Source organism: Corticium candelabrum, chromosome 1 (assembly GCF_963422355.1).
Source record: "Corticium candelabrum chromosome 1, ooCorCand1.1, whole genome shotgun sequence".
NCBI classification, from domain to species: Eukaryota; Metazoa; Porifera; class Homoscleromorpha; order Homosclerophorida; family Plakinidae; genus Corticium; species Corticium candelabrum.
In genome coordinates, this window is record NC_085085.1 from 16,443,796 (window position 1) to 16,466,082 (window position 22,287).

At 41.0% G+C, this 22,287-nt stretch overlaps 3 protein-coding genes across 3 annotated transcripts; 1 reads left to right on the plus strand and 2 right to left on the minus strand.

Annotated features, from left to right (window-relative positions):
* The first annotated feature begins 709 nt into the window (after positions 1-709).
* LOC134193476 (transport and Golgi organization protein 2 homolog) lies at positions 710-3,234 on the plus strand. The gene is made up of 7 exons (XM_062662306.1): positions 710-779; positions 847-950; positions 1,677-1,791; positions 1,847-1,908; positions 1,971-2,121; positions 2,604-2,717; positions 2,779-3,234. Exons 1-7 carry the CDS (start codon positions 745-747, stop codon positions 2,912-2,914), a joined length of 717 nt encoding a protein of 238 aa, XP_062518290.1. The 5' UTR covers positions 710-744; the 3' UTR covers positions 2,915-3,234.
* Positions 3,235-3,593: 359 nt separating this feature from the next.
* Positions 3,594-4,907, minus strand: LOC134185557 (ribonuclease P protein subunit p30-like). The gene has a single exon (XM_062653373.1). The coding sequence runs from the start codon at positions 4,866-4,868 to the stop codon at positions 3,912-3,914; it is 957 nt and encodes a 318-aa protein (XP_062509357.1). The 5' UTR covers positions 4,869-4,907; the 3' UTR covers positions 3,594-3,911.
* Positions 4,908-7,075: 2,168 nt separating this feature from the next.
* Positions 7,076-22,263, minus strand: LOC134187833 (rabphilin-3A-like). Its single transcript, XM_062655999.1, has 16 exons — positions 22,095-22,263; positions 21,843-22,010; positions 12,275-12,404; positions 12,011-12,100; positions 11,864-11,947; positions 11,758-11,800; positions 9,367-10,014; positions 8,712-8,788; positions 8,569-8,643; positions 8,355-8,464; positions 8,174-8,300; positions 8,100-8,114; positions 7,902-8,044; positions 7,630-7,711; positions 7,482-7,575; positions 7,076-7,415 (listed from the first exon to the last, which is right to left on the minus strand). The coding sequence occupies exons 1-16, from the start codon at positions 22,157-22,159 to the stop codon at positions 7,285-7,287; spliced, it is 2,082 nt and encodes a 693-aa protein (XP_062511983.1). The 5' UTR covers positions 22,160-22,263; the 3' UTR covers positions 7,076-7,284.
* Between the last annotated feature and the right edge of the window lie 24 nt (positions 22,264-22,287).

Here is a 22,287-nt window from a genome sequence, read left to right on the forward strand (position 1 = left end):
TCCCGTACGCCACTAATAAAAAATAAAAATTGATGCGCGACAAAAAGAATTGAAAGAAAAAGCTAGAAGAAGAGAAAAATGAGTTTCTGAGTTTCCGCGTGTTAGTTTGACAGAAATTATTGCTACGCAACCATTGGCACGCCACCATTGGTACGCCACTACGCAACCATTGCTAGGCGACTAGCTAAGTAAACGAGTGAAACGATTATTAAAGCGTAAACGAAGAATTGAAGACAACTAGAAGAAGAGCAACTGAAACTCTGTTTCCGAGTTCCCGCGTTTCGTTGACAGAAACTATTGCTACGTAACGCAACCATTGTTACGCGAATAGGTAAAGACAGAACACCATCGCTCGCCAAACACAATGTTAGCTAACGAGCAGTGTGTGTGTGTGTGTGTGTGTGTGTGTGTGTGTGTGTGTGTGTGTGTGTGTGTGTGTGTGTGTGTGTGTGTGTGTGTGTGTGTGTGTGTGTGTGTGTGTGTGTGTGTGTGTGTGTGTGTGTGTGTGTGTGTGTGTGTGTGTGTGTGTGTGTGTGTGTGTGTGTGTGTGTGTGTGTGTGTGTGTGTGTGTGTGTGTGTGTGTGTGTGTGTGTGTGTGTGTGTGTGTGTGTGTGTGTGTGTGTGTGTGTGTGTGTGTGTGTGTGTGTGTGTGTGTGTGTGTGTGTGTGTGTCTTGCATGAGTTTAGGTTTATTAAGTTTCGTTTGGGCTCTACTCTGGATTGGATGGTTTGCTAGAAGTACGAGATGTATCACGAGAATGAAAGAAATCACTTCGGAGTGTGAGCTTATTCTATATTGTAATTATATATATATATAATATATAGGAATGGATATGAAAACTGGAAGGAATGGTGGCACTTGGCTTGGCATTACAAGGACAGGTAGAATTGCTACTATTACTAACTACTGTCAGAAGGTTTCTGATTTCAATCCTAAAGCCCAGGGAAGAGGTAATTAATTTGAATATATATATATATATATATATATATATATATATGTATATATTATATTATATATATGTATATATATATATATATATATATATATATATATATATATATATATATATATATATATATATTCATATAGTGCATACAGGTTCTTAATTAATGTACTTGATTTGAGTTGGTTAAACATGCAGTCAGTCAAATTATCAATTAACAATATAGTTATTGTTGTGCAGTTAAAATTAAGTTACAATTAAATTTGTTGGCATTTGGAAGCTAGCTAGACTAATTTTGTAAACAATCATATTACAGCACTGAATGGAAATGACTCCGCATTTGCAGGTTGTGAAATGAATGAGAATTTTTTGAATATATCTTATAGAAGAGCATGTGCATGGCAAATGTATTGAATGTTGTGTAGCGTCAAGTATGTGAGAGTGTTTCTTTTTGTTGCTGTGTTGACTGCCACTTAGGAGCTACTGATGTATACGCTAAATTTTAGGTACATTGATACTTGATTGTATCAAGGTAGCTAATCTAAGTGATTATTGTTACCTTGCATGTATGAAATAACATAGTACCTAGTTTAGTGACCAGGTTTTGTGAATTAAGTTGCATGATTTGTCAGCATATTGATGTTATAACTCTAGTCTTCAGTGACTTTTTGGTTTTCCGCGGTGACTTTTAATTAAGACCCAAGTAAATTAATTGAAATGAATTGTTTGACAGGTTTTTTGGTTGTTGACTATCTATGTTGTGACTTGCTACCAGAAGAATATTTGAAGCCTTTGGCACAAACAAGAACTCATTTCAATGGATATAACATTCTTACAATAGAACTGAAGTTAGATGAATAAATTAATTAAATGTTTGCAATGCTATAGCATGGTCAACTGCAGGTCAGGCAAGGTCTTTTATTTCAGTAACATGGAGGGCAGAGATATTCAACAGCTGACACCTGGTTAACATGTTATACCTGGCATATTGAATTTGAAATCATAAAATGCTTTGCTATACCTAAAGGAATTTATGGTCTCAGTAATAAGACAGTTGATTATCCATGGGGAAAGGTGGTTCATGGCAAGCAAAGATTTATAGACGTGTTGCAGTTATACCAAGACTCAAAAGAGGGGCTAGTAGAAGAACTCTTGAAGATGATGTCTGATGATACTTGGTCAGGCAATTGATATTGCTTCACAATTCATATTTCAAATTGTGACTTTGTACATGTTATTCTTGCAATTGATTTGCGATGTTGCACAATAAAGCAATTATAATAGGATCATACTCATTGATCTTTATCCAACAATGAACTTATGGCTATAAAATTGATGCCAAATTACATTTTTATAAAACTTATTATGAGAGCTAGACTATACATTAACTCAACTGATTAGCAATGCACACCAAGTTGTACACTAACACTTTAGAACAATTAAAGTGAAGTTGTTCAAAAGCTTATTATTGTGCTATAAGCATTTTGCCGTTGTGCTCCTTTGTGGAGACAAGAGCAATTATTTATCCTTAGGTCATGTAGAGTTTAGATGATGTGAGTTCAGAAGGTGGCTATTAGTTTTTATATAATTATATATGGTTAATTGTTGCTGTTGCTCATTAGTGAGTTGTGACTTGCTAATCACTTTTCGTGAATTGCAGCCATCATCCTGGTGGTAACTATCCTTTGTTAGACTGGCCGGAGGAATACATAAAATGTTCCAGTTCAATATTTGTTAAAGGGTTCGAGACACCATCAGGTGGTTATGGCACAAGGTACAGTCACTGTTGCTTAATTTATTGGTTGATCAGCATCATTACATAAATTCTTGCTAAGAACAACTAGTGTTATACTGGTGGACAACAAGGATCATGTGACATACGTTGAGCGTACTCTGGATGATCCTATAGAGATTGGAACATACAGATGGCAAACACAGCAGTTTGAGTTCGACCTGCTGACATCAACTTGATTAGAGCAAAACCAAGACAGTCGACTAAAAGTTCCAAGTCGGAAGTCTTCGCATCGATATCACTACAATATGATGCTCGTTAATTAATTTAAGAAATAAAGCCACTATACTAACACTTGCATTCTTTTGTGTTTGATTTGTAGTATGCATGTGTTGCATCTATGCTGCATGGTAACGCTGAATTGCTGACTTTACCAGTAACTTTGTGACATTGTGATAGCCAAGCTGATATACTGTACATACAGTATACAATCCTTTTCTGTGGTGCTTTATATTGTTGTTCTTCTTATTTTGTTCTCATGCAAAACGCTTATCAGATTATACAAGAATCACAGCCCAGTTGAGCAATTAGGTGTTATTGACAATATCTGCTGATACAAATATTGATACCTGCTAATAAACGAGTTGTTATGCTGCAGTTAAGATGAAGATCATGACAAAAGCTAGCACTGAGTAATAAAGAAATAAACTAAATGTGAAGGAGAGTCAAGTTCCAGATATTACCCTGAATTTATGAAATTCACTAGCACGTACTTCACTCTTATAGCCACATGTAGATGAGCTGCTCTATGCAATTGCTGACCTTGCCAGAACACTTGGAAGTCTTTGGTACATACATATTGATAATATGATAAAATGATGGTTCCACAGTTCTTTGGCATCTTATGCATTTCATTAATTAAATTAAACCATTGCTTTGGCTTCTTATGTGTTTTATTGAATTCTTTCCAGTTCTGCTAAATTTTAGGGCACCGTGCACATACATTAGAATTAGACTTAATTAACAGGCTTGAATGCCAAAGATGCAGTAAAGGTCAAGATATTTATCTGGTTACTCAGAACCTGCACATTGTACATGAAATAACAGAAATCATTTTGCACAAACTTGCTCACGTTCCATCTTCTTCAACATAGATTGTGCCTGATTCATAGTCCTTGCACTTACAGTAAACTGCTACAACTGATGTGTACACTTGTACATGTATTATAATAGCAGCTATTCTGATATAGTTTGCTGTTGATCTGTGTCCATGTTAGTCTTGACACTAGCAACCAGCTTTACTTTCTTAAAATTAGGCACACTTGCACATCCATCTTCACTCTGTCTATGTCGTTTGCTCATTTTCCCCATTCCTACTGATCCACTATCCACATATCTGTATTGAACTCCTTTGTGCTCATCAGTCACATCATCTTTCTGTTGCTCCAACTTCCACAGTTCAGCTGACTTCAGATCAGTAACCATAGCAGCAGATACAACTCCTTTTGCTGTTGCATTTCGTACCCGAGCATGGAGCAATGTAGCCCTACAATTGTCTAATATAGCTTTCCTGGCAACACCTTCATTTAATCCAAATAGTAATCCAAGATTGATGATATCATATGGTCCACGAAGTTTGATAGGTTTTGCAGCACCACTTGATATGATTATGTTTTTTCCCTTAGTTAAATTCACCAGATCACGAGCAGTTGAAATGATGTGACGTCGAGCTGTTGAGTCTGCAATCATTGGACTATAAAGTATCTCAAAATGGATTCCTCTATCTGTGGCCTGTCTAACTTGCGGAGGTCTCAAGTAAAACGGCAGACGTTGAGTCATGTCTAGTGCTATAATATCAATGTCCAGCGAGCCACAGCACTGCCGAAATAGTTTGTCTGTTTGAGGTTGAACTGCTACAAGATCGTAACTCTTGGCTGCATCTTGAGATAGCACCTGAATGTGGCTTTGCTCAGACAACACTGCAGTGAGTCTTGTGTACACGTTGAGACCATACTTAGACTCGCACATTTCATAATCTGTGAAGGGAGCAGAAGATATATGATTAACAAGGTCCACAGTCTGCGTTAGAACTGCTGTTCTATATCCAGAATTCTTCAGAGCGGTGAGCATTTTCTGTGTATGAAACGGACGATCTTCGTCGAAGTAGATGTTCTCGTCTGCAAATCCAGACATTGCAAATAGCTGGGATAGAGCTTGAAACGTTTGGTCTTGGGGGCCCGGATGTTGCGTGCTCGCATGCGTGCGCCTAGCGTACAGTAACCATGAATGTAGATTTGTGTACACTCAAACCTCCCTTATCCGGGCAATATGGGACCGGGGAGTGCCCGTATTTCAGAATGTCCGGATAAAAGAAAGAGGTAACGCGCGTTAGCTTTGGAGTCCCAGACCACCTTAATGTACATAACCAATGTACTGTACTCTAATTCTGTCTTGTACTAAGTGTCATTACGATAGGAAGATGCGTGTACACTCTTGTACTCCTCTTTCTAAGAAGAGCAAAATAACTGCCACAACAATTATGAAATGTTGAACTAAGGTTCAGTATGTGGGAAAAACGACCCAATTCTAGTAATAATTCTCCGCTTCTTAGCATATTCTTCTGGTGCTTCGGCAGCAAACACGTGGTCTTTGATTTTATCACGATGTTTCCACGCGTCCGCCACAGTAGACTTCGAAATTCCGAAGATTTCCGAGGCGTGTCTCTGTGACTGACCTTTGCTGATTTCATCAATGACCATAAGCTTCGTTTCAAGACTGATGCAGGCGCGCTTTCTTTTCTTCGAAGCCATACTCCCACGCACTGGCGCCTGAACATACGGGAGTTTGTTGTTTACGCGGTGTGTAACATCGGAGCCCCAAGACATATATGCGCAGGTTTCCGAGGGTGCAAAGGTGCCCGGATCTCGGAGGTCCGGATAAGGGAGGTTTGAGTGTATTTCATTTGCTTACTCAGGATGGATGTGGCAAAACACTCATGTTTTTTGCTTCGGTGCGAAAGAAAATATTATTAAATAGAATGCATTCTAGATGGGTGCTGTTTCAGATGTGACATGCAGTGAAATTAATTAAATAGTTAAAGCTAGATGTGATGAAGCTACGGAATGGTTGCAAAACCACTGTATGTTTGTCGGGGGTGGAGAGAGGAAGGGGAGGGGAGAGAAGGGAGGGCAGAGGAGAGGAGGAGAGGCAGGGAGGGCAGGGGAGAGGAGGAGAGGCAGGGAGAGCAGGGGAGAGGAGGAGAGGCAGGGAGGCAAGGGGAGGGAGGAAGGAAGGGAAGGGGAGAGGATGGAGGGGGAGAGGAGTGAAGGGGGGAGAGGAGTGAAGGGGGGAGAGGAAGGAGGAGAGGAAGGAGGAGAGGGGAGAGGAGGGAGGAGAGGGGAGAGGAGGGAGGAGAGGGGAGAGGAGGGAGGAGAGGGGAGAGGAGAGAAGAGAGAAGGGAGGAGAGGGGGGAGGGGAGAGGGAGGGGAGAGGAGAGGAAGGAGGGGAGGGGAGAGGAGAGGGAGGGGAGAGAGAGGGAGGGGAGAGAGAGGGAGGGGAGAGAGAGGGAGGGGAGAGAGAGGGAGGGGAGAGAGAGGGAGGGGAGAGAGAGGGAGGGGAGAGAGAGGGAGGGGAGAGAGAGGGAGGGGAGAGAGAGGGAGGGGAGAGAGAGGGAGGGGAGAGAGAGGGAGGGGAGAGAGAGGGAGGGGAGAGAGAGGGAGGGGAGAGAGAGGGAGGGGAGAGAGAGGGAGGGGAGAGAGAGGGAGGGGAGAGAGAGGGAGGGGAGAGAGAGGGAGGGGAGAGAGAGGGAGGGGAGAGAGAGGGAGGGGAGAGAGAGGGAGGGGAGAGAGAGGGAGGGGAGAGAGAGGGAGGGGAGAGAGAGGGAGGGGAGAGAGAGGGAGGGGAGAGAGAGGGAGGGGAGAGAGAGGGAGGGGAGAGAGAGGGAGGGGAGAGAGAGGGAGGGGAGAGAGAGGGAGGGGAGAGAGAGGGAGGGGAGAGAGAGGGAGGGGAGAGAGAGGGAGGGGAGAGAGAGGGAGGGGAGAGAGAGGGAGGGGAGAGAGAGGGAGGGGAGAGAGAGGGAGGGGAGAGAGAGGGAGGGGAGAGAGAGGGAGGGGAGAGGGAGAGGACTTACTGCATCACAACTATTTACTTGGGATTAGTCTTTGTACACCAGGTATATCATAATTAATAATTAACTGCAGTGACATATTATAAAAAGTTTATAGTGGAATTAAGGATTTGAATTACGTGCAAGTAGCCTTAACAGCACATAATATATGAAGTCACAACTCAGTAGATCTGTCATATACACAAACAAATTATACTACGGCATACACACAGTGGGATCTGAGCATCCATGTAGTCAGGTGAAGATCAATTGTATCTTACATGCACATTCCTGATTAACATTTGTTTAAATGATTAATTCAAACCTAAAAACTTTAACGGTGCCTATAAACACAACCACATGCAGTTGTAACTGCAAAAGCTGCTAAAATAACAGGCCAACCTGTTGCTAGCAAGAGCTCAGCAACCAAAGCGACCGGCAAATGCAGCTGTAAAAGAATAATCTGTACATGGGAAATTGTAGAAACACAGTGCAATATTCTAGTTACTGTTCATCGGAAACATGATCGGGACTTAACTTGTGCCATTTGGTGAACTTTCGATTGGGCTCAGTCAACACTTTGTACCAATGTAGCAGCAACTCACCTTTAGCATCTTTACCCATACGAATACCACCTACACACAGATGAGAACACCAAGAACTACAGCTGGAAATCGGAAAATGGAGTGATTGACAACAACCTATGTAATCATTTCTCCCAAGATCATGGTCCCATACTGTGATTTCAAGAGACATTTTGGCAAGATCTTCTGCCTTCATTGTATAAGTGAATTCCTGTATGGAATATAGTGGTAGGTGAGGAAAAGCTATGACTGACTACTTGCCTACTTTATTGAATTTGGGATTGAGTGTTTTCTTGATAACATTAGTCTTGCGTTTGGTCTTCTTGTGTGGATCTGGATGTAGGTAACTGAAATCAGAAGATTCTGTTCAACAAATGTGTTGTAGACAAGCAGGACTTACTGCATCACAACTATTTACATGTATTCTAATTTGCTTGTTTTCACTTTTCATCATGCAATAGTCTTTACGGCAGTATGACGGACAGACAACAACAGAAGAATAATTCATCATTAAACACTCAGAATTGTTGAGCATACCATTTTACAAATGGATCAGAAAGCCCATTGCTGTCCATTGGAGCAAGTCCAGCAGCTTGCAGTATTCCCACCACCAACCGCTTCTGATCAGACAAATACTCAAGTGCCACCTGAATAACTCCCCTGTCATCCTTCTCCATTTTCTACAGAGGCCATTCTGTGTCATCAACCGTGGTTATCACACAAACAAACACTTACAGTATCAGGCTGCAGCTAAAATTGAACACACATGTAAACTGACAATGGCAAGCAGGTAACAAGAACATGCTCACCAGAGGTAGTTTTTCTAAGACACGATCCATTCTTTCCTCTTTGTTAGGTGTTACTTTCTTCAATGAAAGTCGTGTCTCACCAATATAGACTTCATTACCCAAACGACCAGCATGCATAACACACAGCCTACGTGTAACTGTAGTAGAAGCAATACACGTCAAATTACAATACACAGAATACCTCAAAGTCTTCTGCTTTATATCAGATTCCAAAATGCCTGGGTATGTGATCAACTGCTGAAAACTAGGAGTTGCTGTCTTTTGGACTACGTTACTTGTCATCAGCCGAGCCTGCAGTAAGAACTTCTTTAGTCTCTCATGATGAAGAGGATGACGAAGACAACAGTGATCACGCCGTAATTATGACGATCCAACGTGACAGATCAGTTACTAACCTTTGTGGATGATGGAAGAAGATCCAACTTCACAAAAGGATTCAACGGCCCATAATGATCTGGAATAGCAAGTGACTACACATAAAAAGCAATCAACAGCAACCAAGGTTATGTAATACATAGAAAGACAAAGACAATCATACCCTGCACTTGTCTAACTCCAAACGAATCTCACATGAGTCGGTGTCATACAGAATAGAAAAATGAATTGTCCCTTGCCCTGTGAAAGAGACAAAAATCAGATTTAAATTCGACACCAAACAAACTAAAATACACAAAACTGTCAGTCTCAAATTTTCTGAAAACAAAGTTCATGCAGCTACGGCTGTCACTATAAAATGTAGCTTCATTATTTATCAATACTACTGCAGTAATTCACACCCTGTTGCCTTATTCCAAATACTTCTCCTGGTTTTTGCCAAGATACTCAAGGTTTGTATGCCAGAATTTTTGATAAATGTTTGCTTAGTAACTAGGTTAGGAGAATCAACTATTATTTCCAAACTACTCTCATTACAATATTTTGATTGAAATCAGGATAAGACCACTAGCTGCCAATGTCTACTGTTACAATGATTTGCCAACTTTTCTGTTGGACCCCTAATTCCACCTCTCAAAACCAGCAACAAATGTATCCACACTGGTATGTACCTACAAATATGCAATTGAACTTTATAGTGTACTTAGCTGGGTGGATTACACTACAATTGTAGTTGACTCCATGTTCAGTATATTATGTCATGCATGCACTGATTTGCAGAGCAGACAATACAAACAATAAAGTTAATTTTTTGTTACCTGATGCTAAATCCATCCCGTGAGATCTCACGCTGTCAGTTGATTTGTGATGTTGATGTGTTTGACCCATCTCCTGCAATAATTCATCCACATCCTCCTCTTCTTCCTCTTCAACACCAATGACCTCATTATTCAATTCATTCCCATACTTTATTCTTTTCTTTCTTCCAAAAGGTTTGTCTCTGCTTCCTTTCAAAACCTTTTCTGGACTGGAAGAGACAGGTTTAACATTGGTTGATTCCAGCAATGAGTGTGCAATTAATTCTCTTTCTTCACTTGGTTCTCTACCTAAACTGAAACGTCGAGCCTGTTGTGCTGCTTGAACCAATGCAGTAGTTGCAATGCGATGTGACAATGACTGTGATGCTATGCTGTTGACTCCATCATTGCTAACGACTTCCTGCTGGGACACTGTAGAGCATTTCCTAGGTGTGGTAACACCCAGATCACTTTCATCATTTGGGCTCTTATTCCTACTTGGTGAAAAAGATTCGCTGGGATTGGATGCATGAGAAGGGCTCAGAGAGCTGCTGCTGTAGTCTCCTTTCCTTAATAATTCAATAGACATGCCTTCACCTAGAGCCAAAACTTGTGAATCATAACTTTGATCAAAGTCACTTGAAAGATGATATGGATGCACTGCAAATTCTACAAAGTTAAAACAATATGTTCAACAAAAGTTATGACTGCAAGATATGAACAGCATAAACGTTCATTATGTAAGTATCAAGCACTGATTACTGAGCATTAGATCACATATGCCCATGCACTGCACAAGACCTCAGTTTTGCTACGTAATGGAGCAATCTTGTCCATCCCCAGCTACCATCCATACTGCTTGGTGCTAAGTACATTTCTTGATACTTTGATATATTGACATGAAAACCAAACCGACCAAAACAGTATTGAACACGTGACACTTGAGCATGCACTGTTCTCATTGCACTGCCTACAAGCTCACGAGGTAAAAAATGACACTAAAACAAATGAAGGGAATACCAAAGCAAATGTGAAACAGATGCTGGACTATATGCCCTGTTAACACCTGCAGAGTGGCCTTATAATGTACTTGTAGCATGTATGAACCTATATTTCTTCAGCAGCCACATTATTGCACACATGCACATCAACAACTTTATATATTTTTTATCAAACCCAAAATTGGACGGGAAATTCAAGCATCAAGAAATTTGATTGGTATAGCTTTTAAGTGTAAAATTCTTATCTAACTGCAGTCACTAGTTTGGATTCTACACCTAGCAATTAAATATCAATTTTTTGTTAATTTTTTGAATTCTAACTAACTTACTGACCATCATTATGTAAGTGTGACTGAACTAGCAAGATAAGCCAGCTACAGCACTCGCAGAGCTATGTCATGTGAAGATAGAACAAAGCCACATGCCAGTGACTATATCAGCATTTCCATAACACTACAGTAACTTCACAAGCTACTAAAGAAAGCATTTAACTGCCAAACATAAACCAAACACTTTTCCTTTAGCTGTAATATAACATCCATAGAGTTACTATGTACAGCAACTTCAGCATATTAGAATCACAACCAACCTAGCAAACTTACTGCTTGCTCTCAATAAAGACAGTAACTGAATTCAAACTACAGCTACACAAGTAATTTATCACGACGTTGTTTATAGCCTTAAGACAGCTCAGCCTCACACCAATAATTGGACCTTGCCTCAGGGGTCAATTGCTGATCTCCTTGCAGCAATGCTAAAAATCTTTTCAGTCCTACAGTCAATAATTGCCACAAATACAGCTACCCATGTAATAATAATATAATAATAAATTCTTTGCACCACTGGTGCACTTCCCTCTAGATGACACAAACTATATTAGAGAAGAAGAAAAAAGACACCAGGAAAACTTACTGATGACCTTCTGTAGGTCATCATATGTAACTGCAAACATGTCTTTGCTACTATCTGATTGTCCTGTATATATCAACAATGACATACATGTCTCACAAGACGATGCCTTGATTCTGTTGCCCTTCAGGATATACACAGTCTGCTCCCTCTTTGCTTTTCAGATGCTTCAATGAACCAATTGTGGTCACTCCAATTACTACTTTAGCATACTTTAGAATACTGCATATGTTATAAAGATACACCCTTAATTAATTAAAGTGTAGTAAATAATTATGATGTACTCTGAAAAGGCCTGTTAGCTGTTATGCGTAACTTTTTGTCTATTCAGATCTCTAATAACAAATCAGCATCTCATTTAGTCTTACCCATTTGATACAAAAGCCCTACATCCATTTTAGAGCATTCAATTAGTGAAACGTACATAAAGCATTGGATTACTAAACCAACCAAACCATAAAGCTCTGATCAGCAATTTAATGGTACAATAACATTGTAATACCATCATTGCTCCAAGACTTAACGATGCGATCAGGAGTAGGGCTCTGTCAACAAATGAAACAAGTTGTTAGTGTACACTGTCATGTTTGAACATATGCTTTTCTGACTGAGGTGTGTGACATTCCCTTTTGAGTTGGTTTTGAATGTCGTGGCATCATCTTGTAGAACCATGCACCTGTTTTCTTCCATACCTATTGACAAGCAACAAGCACTGGGAACAATGTGCTGACACACATAACAGATTACATTGTTACTTCACGCTCTTCCAAACAAACTTTACATAAAACGAAGTTTTCAGAGTCATCATCTGAAGATGTCTTGGCACTACAACTTTGACAAACTCCCTACACAGGTTCTATTATTACAAACAGTACATATACATTGCTTGCGTCAACAGATATACCAACAGATGATCTTTCACACTATTATGAACTAGTCATTTCACAATGACATTCTTTGTGAGAGTGTCGTAACAAACAAACTAGCAAGCAGACAAACATAAGTATAAAATTTCATACCTTCTTGCAACCTGCACAGACTGTTGATGTACGTGGAAAGATCCGGACTCGTTCTCCACACACAGCACATTTAGATGATCCATCAAAGCATGCAGCCTTCTTCAGTTGTTCTAACCGTACAACCAAGCGACTGGAAGAAACAATTAGTTGCATCACTAAACAAACTAACACACAATTGGTCAGTCAGACAGTAACTCAGTCAGCCATTCAAGGTGCTGTTCATTAGAATTGATGTAGAACTACTATTGGTGCATAGTTTTAACTTGTAGTTTGCTGTGACAGTGATACTGACTTGAACTGTCATGGATAATACTTTTAACCTGTACTGTTCTGTACGTAAGTTCAAGTCTAATAAGTAAAGACAGTAACTCAGTGAGACAAGCAAAATGGTCTGCCAGAGATTTCAACAAAGAGACAAACCTTAAAGGTGTGATCTTATCTTACTGACAGAAATCTAGTAAACTATTCTAAGATGCCACTTAGGCTGTGCTGCACTTGTTGCTCTTTAAACATGTTTAACATTAAACATGTTTAAACTCTAATCGTCTCGAGAACAATCAGAGACACAAGTTTCTGTCTTTGCCGAAATCACTCTCTCTCTCTCTTATTTGAAAAAATCTTCAACGTAGATACAGAATATGATCTAGAACCATCAAGTCAGTCGCTAAGCAAACTACCATATGCTATGTAGACACAAATACAACCTCTTACTCTACATCAACACTAACACGCAAGAATGAAACTAATTTACGTAAAATCGATACTGTAATGTCTTGCTTCAATATTGTTTATCGAATTAGGATCTATTGGAGTCTGTCCTATAATTGCTGCAACCTTGTTATGTATCATATCTGCATTTCCTTTCTGAAGGCAGACTGCCAATCGACGACACCAATAGTTTGCAAAGTCACCGTAAGGTAAGACATGTCCAGTGCTGCTGGCGCAAGACTGGCAGCCTCCTTCAAAGTGTTAACACTCTCAGCACCCCAACAGCCAAACACTTCCAATGCAAAAGGTCAGAACAAGTGTCCTAGGTCTATTGCTGCAGACAAACACTTGGTATTCTTTGAGCGCTCTTTTGAAGATGCAGCATACCCTGATATCGTTTTGCTCGATCCGATGTTATGCAGTGCCCAGGGATGAGTAACTGTCATGTCCAACAGTAACTTTTTGCCTTGATTATAATCATAGACAGCGACATCTGGACGCTTCTTTCCTAGGAATTGATTTTGTAGCTCCTTCTTACACCGAAAGCCTAAAGACCTGAACATGTCGTATAAACTGTCCGATAAATGGTCATGGCGGTGTATAGGGCCTCCTCCCCATTTACAAGTCAAGAGATGGTAGCCATAGAGATCAACTGAATTGCCGCAATTGGGCGTGCATTTTTGGATGTTGCTCAAGGCTGGCAAGGGTGCACCAAGTCGCATAAGTGCTGCAGTGCGAAACTGTGCACTGCTCAGTGTGAAGTGCTGCGTGCTTGGAATCGCCTCCAACCAACTACCTGCATTGGGACCTGATGAACTGATCAACCTTGCTTTTTCTTTATCTGTAGAACACACTTCAAGATACTGTTGAAATGAGCTCTTATTTTTGACTAACTGCAGCCGACGTTGCAATTTTTTTGGATGATCTGGAAGACTTGAGATAGAAGGGATTATTTCCTTTAGTGACTGACTGTCGTTGTGTAGATCATGCAGGGATGAATTCAAATGAGTAGAAATCGAATAGTTTGAAGACTGCAAATCATCAATCACGTAGGAACACATGGGCCTCACATAATCGTCATGAACAGGTAGATGGCTCAAACTGTTTGCCCAAGCTCCTAAAAATGCAGAAGGAGCTGTATCTCTTGCTGATGTGAGACCAAAACCTCCGTTCTTTATTGACAATCGGACCTGCTGCTTTTGTGTATCTGTACATTTGACGCCGATAATTTCTTCAAACGTAGTAACAATGTTGTCATCGTGTTGTACACAAGCGACATCTACTAGGCAAGGAGGGACCATATGAAGAAGATTCATGATCTTAGGCACACCACACTACCTTAGCAGGAGAACTCCTATCTGGGCATCCTGCAGTAGAGACAGTTTAGACAAAAGAGGGTTTAATTTTTCAACCTTGCCATGACAGACATCCTTCACAAAGGTATCGGATCCAACTGGAGTACCCAACAGCTCGAATCCATCCTTCATTTCGCGTATTGGTAGCTGACATCTGCTGATACCAAGTGGTGAATAGATTTCACACTTCTCTTCTCTTAATTCTAGACCAATATTAGACATATGTCCTTTCAGTTTCCAGTACGTGTCGGTTACATCACTGATTGGTCCTAGGATAGTAATGTCGTCAAGATAAGAAGGTGTCAAAACTGATTGGAACTCGCGTCTTACTTGGACCAACATTGGATGAATAGCAAGACTGAATAGAAAGGGGCCCAGGGGGTCTTCTTGTTGAATGCCTTCTTTTGAAGCAATGGTGTATGGCTTCCCATCAAGCGTTGTTGTCAATGGCACTGAGTCACCAGCTTTTACTTTGTTCCTAACAGCAGACACCAAATTAGCTGGAAGATTATTTTCCATCTCATTGGGACGATCTAATGATTTGGCTGTCTGTGATTTTGGCGCTGTTGATTCATACAATTCAGACCATTTTTCATTTTTGAATAGCTTAAAACGTCGTTCCAATTCCTTGTTTCCCGACTTCCCTCCTCTGTGGATTGGTTAAAGAAGAAATCTGGGGATCAAGAAAGAGTTTCCAAGCAGCTTCATCAGTCTTGTTGTCTAATATTCTTGACATGGCCATAACACAGCATTCTCGAAAAACATCTTGGTAACGTGGAGTAACGTTTTTTTACAGAAACAATGATTGATTTTGTAATACACTCAGTATCTAAGGAGTACAGGATTTCACGGTTGCTATATGTGTCTAGCCTCAGGAACAGACACTCCGCTTGAATCACATGACGGATAACCAATGAACGAATGGTGATCAATTTGAATTGGAATATCGTATTTACCAACCGTCTCCTTAGCTTCGATGTCGACCGAACGATTGACAAGCATGGGTAAGAACGCTGATGTTGTTGAAATTGTTTCCTCGCTTCTTGTTTTCTCATTACGCATCGTCTCATGTGTCAATCCAGCGAACAACTCACAAACGGTTTTTGGCAATAGACACAATGTTCCAACGAGTGACTAATGAGAAAAGCACTGGGGATGTCATCAAGAGTGTGGTTGCTTCGGATATGATCAAATACGCAATATCTGCTACCGCAGTTGTAACGACCAACAGTGCAGTTAGCCACTGGACAAGCGATTTCGAATTCAGATGAAGCCATCTCCACACCAGAGGACATTTCGAAATTGAATCAGATGTTACCATCATGACTATCGAGTATCTGGCTGACAGAACGACTAAATCACAACCACAGTCCATATCCGGGATATCTCCTCTCTCTCCCTCTCTCTCTCTCCCTCCCTCCCTCCCTCTCTCTCTCTCTCTCTCAGCATACATATAGGCTAAAGTGAAATAACTACAGGTAAGCAAACTACGATAACTCTAGGTTCTAATTACAAGAAAACAAACAGAAAAATCTACATAAAGTCTACGCCAAAATGGCAAACAGTAACTGTATTACAAGTGTTTGGCCTTGATGGCTGCTGTCTTCCGATGATGGTATTGACCTTGTTGGACAGGATCATTGCATTGCCTTTTTTAAACAAACTGACAGACGGCGTTGCCACTCGTTTAGAAACTTTTCTGGTGAGTATCCTGCTAACGGTGCTGCTAATCTTGACACTTGCTTCAGTGTCTCTCTTGCTGATTCTCCCAAACGACCAAATACTTCCAATGAGAATGAGCGAAATAGATAGCCTAGATCAGTAGACATTGCAAATATTTGTTGTTCTTGATACGGTCTCGTTCTGCAGCTGCAAACCCTGCTGTTGTACAACTTCGACCAATATAATTCTGAGCCCAAGGATGAGTGATGGTTATGTCCAGCAATAGCTTCTTGCCATTGCCAAAGTTGTACACAGCAATGTCTGGATGTTGTTTGCCTTCAAATTGTTCAGTTAGTTCTTTCCTGCATCGCAAACCAACTGAAGATAACATTTGATGTACACTGTCTAAGACTCGATCGTGTCAATGAATAGCACCTCCTCCCCACTTGCATGTAAGAAGATGGTATCCAAAGTTATCAATTGGCTCTCCGCACTGTGCAATACAGCTGTCTATAGCTCTAAGAGCTGGCAAAGACGCACCAAGTCGCATCAGTCTACGCCGTCTCTGACATTGCCTAATTCTGTCTTCTTCCATAGTCTCCAAAGAAGAACAGCGCGAAAAAACTAACTTACATCGTAGTGGAATGCGCGTTACTATCACGTGACCATTAAACCTAAACCACTTCGTTAAACTACCTCAGAAACATGTTTAACGCTGGTGGAGACGTGATTATTCTTAAGATTTAAACAAGTTCTAAACATGTTTAAGCCCAAGCGGAGACGCACCCTTACTTACAATAAGTATAGGTTATAGACCGCTGGCGAGTGTATAAACGAAATACACCCTGCTCCGCCCACGAGTTGGCACGAGGACAAAGCCCGAGTGCTAATGAGCTGGGCGCAGCGGGGTGTTTTCGTTTATACACTTGCCAGAAGGTCTATAACCGGCTTGTAGCACCCGGCTGAGGCGGTGATATCCTCTAGGCATGAAAGTTCAAATCAGTTGTGTAGCAAAATGTTCTGAAATCGACTTGGGCATTGAAACAGCAGAATTGCCAGTTATTGATTTTTGGAAGCTAGTAAACTGCTAGACGTTGTTGTTGTTTCTGATCAGCAGTCTTCTGAATCTTGTTTCCAATTTCATCCAGTAGTTTTCAGAAGTTTCTTGATTCGCGTGTTCCCCCTAACACCATAAAAGCTACTGCATGTGCGCGGTTAGAGTGTTCAACGCATGAAAGAAATGGAGAAACAAGCAGCCAACTGAAGATCTAGAGGGAGCGCTCGGGCGGTACGTGCATGATCTGCATGTTATGAACAACAGAGAAATGAACTACTGGCTTGCAAGGTTTGTGCATGAAGTTCGGAGGCAAGGTGGAAAGCTGTATCCACCTTCTACCATGTAGCTGGTCTAGAGCCGTCTGTGCGCGCGAGTATCATTCTGTTGCTGAATGCCTAACCACGGTTAATTTTTTCCAGAAGGACAACTGTCAGTTTAGTTTGCTCAGGTCTGCACTTGCTACACGCATGAAAGAACTCATTATGATTTCCATGCGAATCCGTAGACCCACGTATTGTTTGTTCTGGCTGACAGATATGTTTCAGTAGCCTAATTGTTATGTTCACAAACAATTCACATCTTGATAAGCCAGTAGCCCCAGGCAGTTGTACGGCCCAATTTATTGACCGGTCAATATGTAGCGGAAGTGGGATATGCCATTTATTGTAAGCAAATACTGGACACTGATTGGCGCAGATGAAGCTAGGGTGCTACAAATAAAGCAGCTAAACAGAAAAGTAACACAGCACCTAAGCAGCCAATCTACCCAACTGGCTAGTCTCAGCCTACCAGACCTGTGTAGCGCTGATTTAAAATAGGCTGATTTAAATCGGCGCTACACGGATCTGAGAGGCCGAGGCTGTACTAACTGACTGATCAACTAATTGACCAAGTGACTTAATGGACAAACAAACAAATAGTGACACAGACTCAGGACACCCTTGTGGTGCTACAGCACACCTTCTGTATTATGGCTTTCTCAACCACTAAAGAAAGGTTGTTAACACAAGCCCTTCAACAATCAACGCAGCCAACAATTGCATTGGATTGCAGCTTAGAGGGTTGGCTAAAATGCTGATTTTAATGTGAGCTTTCCCTTTACAGTGCATCTGATCAGCTAGTGTGCATTAAAGCCATGCATATAGGCAAATTTGGTCTTCTCTAGATCTTGTTTGCTTTGTTTCTGGGCTGCTGTATGTCTGGATGTACTCTAAATGATGATTGATACGAGTTGCTTTTGTGAATTGATGTTTACACGTGTCTTCACATGGTTACGTGTCAGTGGTCTACAATGTTCCGTCTTTCCGTGGTTCCACAACCTTTTTCCTCTATTGTCTGCGTGAGACAAGACGAGTCGTTATACAATGATGTTTTGTCAGTTTTCCTAAGTTATCCCGCCATTTTTGGTGAGTGGCGACCATACCTCTGTGCGATGTAGAAAGATAGTCTGCATCAAAGAAATGCCCACATGCAAATCTGACCTCAAGGCAGTTAATGTAACGTTAACTAGTCACACGTCTCCAACTGGTAGTAAACCTTACTCTGACAGTGTACCATCTAACCCTAGGAGGATTCTGAAAGCGACTAGTGTCCACACTTCTACTAGTCTCGTGCAGCCAGACCCTCCCCGCCATCATACTTTCGGTGGGATCGCATGAAATGTTAGGAGTTACAACCTGTGGCAATTTTAGTCCATCAATGATTCATGCGCGCAAGTAGGAATGATTGAACAAATCCGTCGAGTGCCTCTACCTTACACTCGAGCTCGGAAGAGGTAGAAAGCTAGCACAGTGCTACCTGGGCGGTCTTACTATTCAGCCAACAAGCACCTTCTAAACCCAGTATCTCAACCACGTGCCTACTTCAGTCTGCCTTGAGCCACTGTGAGTGCAACATCCGGATATACACACACTAATGGTTCTGAGAGGTCGAGACTCTTTTTATTATAAACGCTCTTGCTTTTCCTTGGTGAAAGCAACACTTATGCGCGTTTGTCTGGCGTAAATCAGCACAAGTAGAAAAGTAGAGGTGAGGCGGCATACGACGGATTTGTTTAACCATGCCTACTTGCACATGCATGAATCAATGGTGGACTAACGTTGCCACAAGTTGTAACTTCTAACATTTCGTTTGATATTGGGTCAGCAGAAAATGTGAAAGTCGTATTATCCTGTACAGTTTAGTTGACTGCTTTGCAGGTAGGAAGTGTGAACACTAGTCGCTTTCAGAATCCTCCTAGGGTTAGAGTAAGGTACTCAGAGTAAAGGCTGGTTCACAATATTGACGCTAACACTCAGCTGAGTGTCAACATCCAAGACACCACCTTGGCGTAGGCGTCATCTTTTAATGTTGATGCTGACGCTGATGCTGGAATAGGATTCATTTCTATTCCAGCATCAGTATCAGCATCGGCGTCAGCATCGGCGTCAGCGTCAATATTGTGAATCAGGCTTAAGGTTTACTACCAATTGGAGATGTACCGTTAGATTTAACTGCCTTGAGGTCAGATTCACCTGTGGGAGTTCCTTTACAGCACGCTAGCTTTCTACTAATAGCAGAGTTGTGGTCGCTACTCACCGAAAACGGCGGGACAACTTGGGATAACTGACGAAACATCATTGTATAACGACCCGTCTTGTCTCACACAGACAATACAGAAAAAAAGGTCGTGGAACCACGGAAAGAAGGAACATTGTAGACCACTGACACGTAACCATGTGAAGTCTACATGTAAACATCAATTCACAAAGCAACTCTTATCAATCACCATTTAGAGTACATCCAGACATACAGCAGCCCAGAAACAAAGCAAACAAGGTCTAGAGAAGACCAAATTTGTCTATAGGCGTGGCTTTAACGCACTCTAGATTTCTACCTCCTCTGGTGCTTAGCATCTAGGTCTATATGATGGACATTGATATCATTTTGATCAGACACAACACTAACTAGTCTTGTGTCTGTAGTTGCAGATTCTTTCAGTTGATGATGAGTGTTAACTCTCAGTGTGTAGTAACTGCTGAACACACCTTACCCTTTAACTAGTAGCTAATGTCATCAAGTTGACTGTGTTTTATGATGCTACTATAGTAACTGAAGCTGTGCTTACACAATTGCTTCTACATGCAGTTAAGAGCTCTTTGAAATCGTAATAAACTGATTGTATAGGTAATGTAAATTTAGACACCATTTTGCTTCCAAATGTGCTAAAAATCATACAAAGCAACTGTTTCATTATGTGACCCAAAATTTCCTTAATAGTCCTCAACGCTCAAAATAAGAAAATTACTACATCAAGACATTGCTGTATACGTAATTACTTAATGCTAAGTTCCTGTATAATAGTAGTGAGTTAAGAAAACAGTTGCTTAAATTTCCATTAGCCATTGCAGATGCCTACATTTTCATTGAATATTTCCATGCAACCGGTAATTACAAACATGAGTTACACAATTTTGATAAAACACTCTTTCATGAACGGTAATGACTTGTGATTAGCTGTTTGTCTATTGTCTGTCCTTGCCATGCAACCAAATGCAAATACTGCTTTGTGATTGAACTATTTTGACTGCACATTCCCAAACGTGACAGGACATACAGTATGTACACATCTACACATCCACATCCACAGTTATGAAAGTGGAAACGCACAACCCCTTTGAGTACACTACTGATAAGATGAAATATTGGCGGGAAATTAATTTTGGTGGATTGGCGGATTTGTTAGCGACCGCCAATATAAATCCGCCATCAATTTGGCCACCGGGATATGTTGACATCATCACTCACGTAAATCAAGCATCATGCGATATATGGCGCGGATGAGCTAGGGTACAAGATGGTAACCACTGCTTGCCGTCTGTTGTGCCTACCTTGTCAAATAGGGAGGTTAATGACAATAAGGCCATGCAACTATCGATGAAGTATAAGTGAAGTCATGCGAGTTAAAATCCGTAATCGCAAACTCCTCTATGAAAGCAGCCACATAATTATTATTAGTAGTGGGTGGGGAATATCGTACATACCAATTATCCAACAATGATGTCCAACTGCCAAAATAAAATCCACCAATATGCTTTTACCGTCAATTCTTAGCAAACCGCCAAAATAAATTCCTGCCAAAGTTTCATCTTATACGGTATTCATTCAGTCATGTGACTGTATAGTCCTGTTTGTTATGTCTCACAGCTGAAATTACATGAATTACTATATACAGAAGTTGGATACTATATACATGATTGTAAAAGCCACTACTGACATACTTGCATGCCATTGATTCCAAGACACGTGCACTCTTGACATTGTTGAACACATTAAAATTTAGATGTGGAAAAAGCTCATTCATGAATGTAGCAAAATTTTACCCTATGAAACTTAATTCCTGCATGTTTACAGTACATATAGAGAAAAAGAATGTCCATAAAATTTAAATTAAATGTGCTACCAAAATTCCCTTACTATCATGTGTTCCATAGCAAGTGTTTCATATCAAGTGTTTCATATGATGTGTTTCATATGTGTTTCATACTCTATTGTCCATTTTTCCTGTTACCCTGCTGATCAACGTGGGAAGTTGTCCATCTAAATATTCATGTAATGTTTTTTTAATCACCATCTATCTACTCTACTACAAAGCGTAACTGGTCGTCCGCTGTCTCTACAATACCGATAAACTAACAGACTATAGCTCTAATTAATTCCTACTAAGCTATTAATTGGCACCTAGCTTACTGTTCTATTCTATTTTTTACAATCTACAGGGCATTCCCACTGTCACATAGCTGCTTACCCAATACGTTCTTCCTCATCACGATCAATATCAGCCGCTCTTGCAATCACATCGGCGACAATCCGCTGCTCTTCACTGCTCACCTGGCTCGTCTCATTGCCAGAACGTCGAGGAGAGTAAGTTAGAGATTCCTGCTCTGCTGTCCAGTAAGACCAACCAGCACCGAGCCTAGATAACAAATAGTACAGTAGATAACACTTTCTTCACTAAATACGTCATTTCGGTGTTCCGTAGAACCGCTAATTGATTTACCTTGATCGTAGAATCAACTGCCTGTCGTCAGGACAGACCCATTTGTTTGTAGCTTGATCAACCATGTCCTACAATTGCATGCAGCCACTGTCTTACAGAGACTGAGAATCTCTCTACAGAACAGATTGCGACCCTACGCGTCACGCTAATTAATGGTACGGACAGTAGAGAAGAGCGAGGCAAGAGTCCCGGC

Excerpts from the sequence above, each read along its gene's own strand:
- LOC134193476 (XM_062662306.1), top strand. The coding sequence starts at position 745 with ATGTATCACGAGAATGAAAGAAATCACTTCGGAGT. Across the intron at positions 1,792-1,846 it reads ATTCTTACAATAGAACTGAA|GTCAGGCAAGGTCTTTTATT; the intron begins GTTAGATGAATA and ends GGTCAACTGCAG. Across the intron at positions 2,718-2,778 it reads TCAGGTGGTTATGGCACAAG|AACAACTAGTGTTATACTGG; the intron begins GTACAGTCACTG and ends ATTCTTGCTAAG.
- LOC134185557 (XM_062653373.1), bottom strand. The coding sequence starts at position 4,868 with ATGTCTGGATTTGCAGACGAGAACATCTACTTCGACGAAGATCGTCCG.
- LOC134187833 (XM_062655999.1), bottom strand. The coding sequence starts at position 22,159 with ATGGTTGATCAAGCTACAAACAAATGGGTCTGTCCTGACGACAGGCAG. Across the intron at positions 8,789-9,366 it reads CGGGATGGATTTAGCATCAG|GGCAAGGGACAATTCATTTT; the intron begins GTAACAAAAAAT and ends TCTCTTTCACAG. Across the intron at positions 7,416-7,481 it reads TGGGAGAAATGATTACATAG|GTGGTATTCGTATGGGTAAA; the intron begins GTTGTTGTCAAT and ends ATCTGTGTGTAG.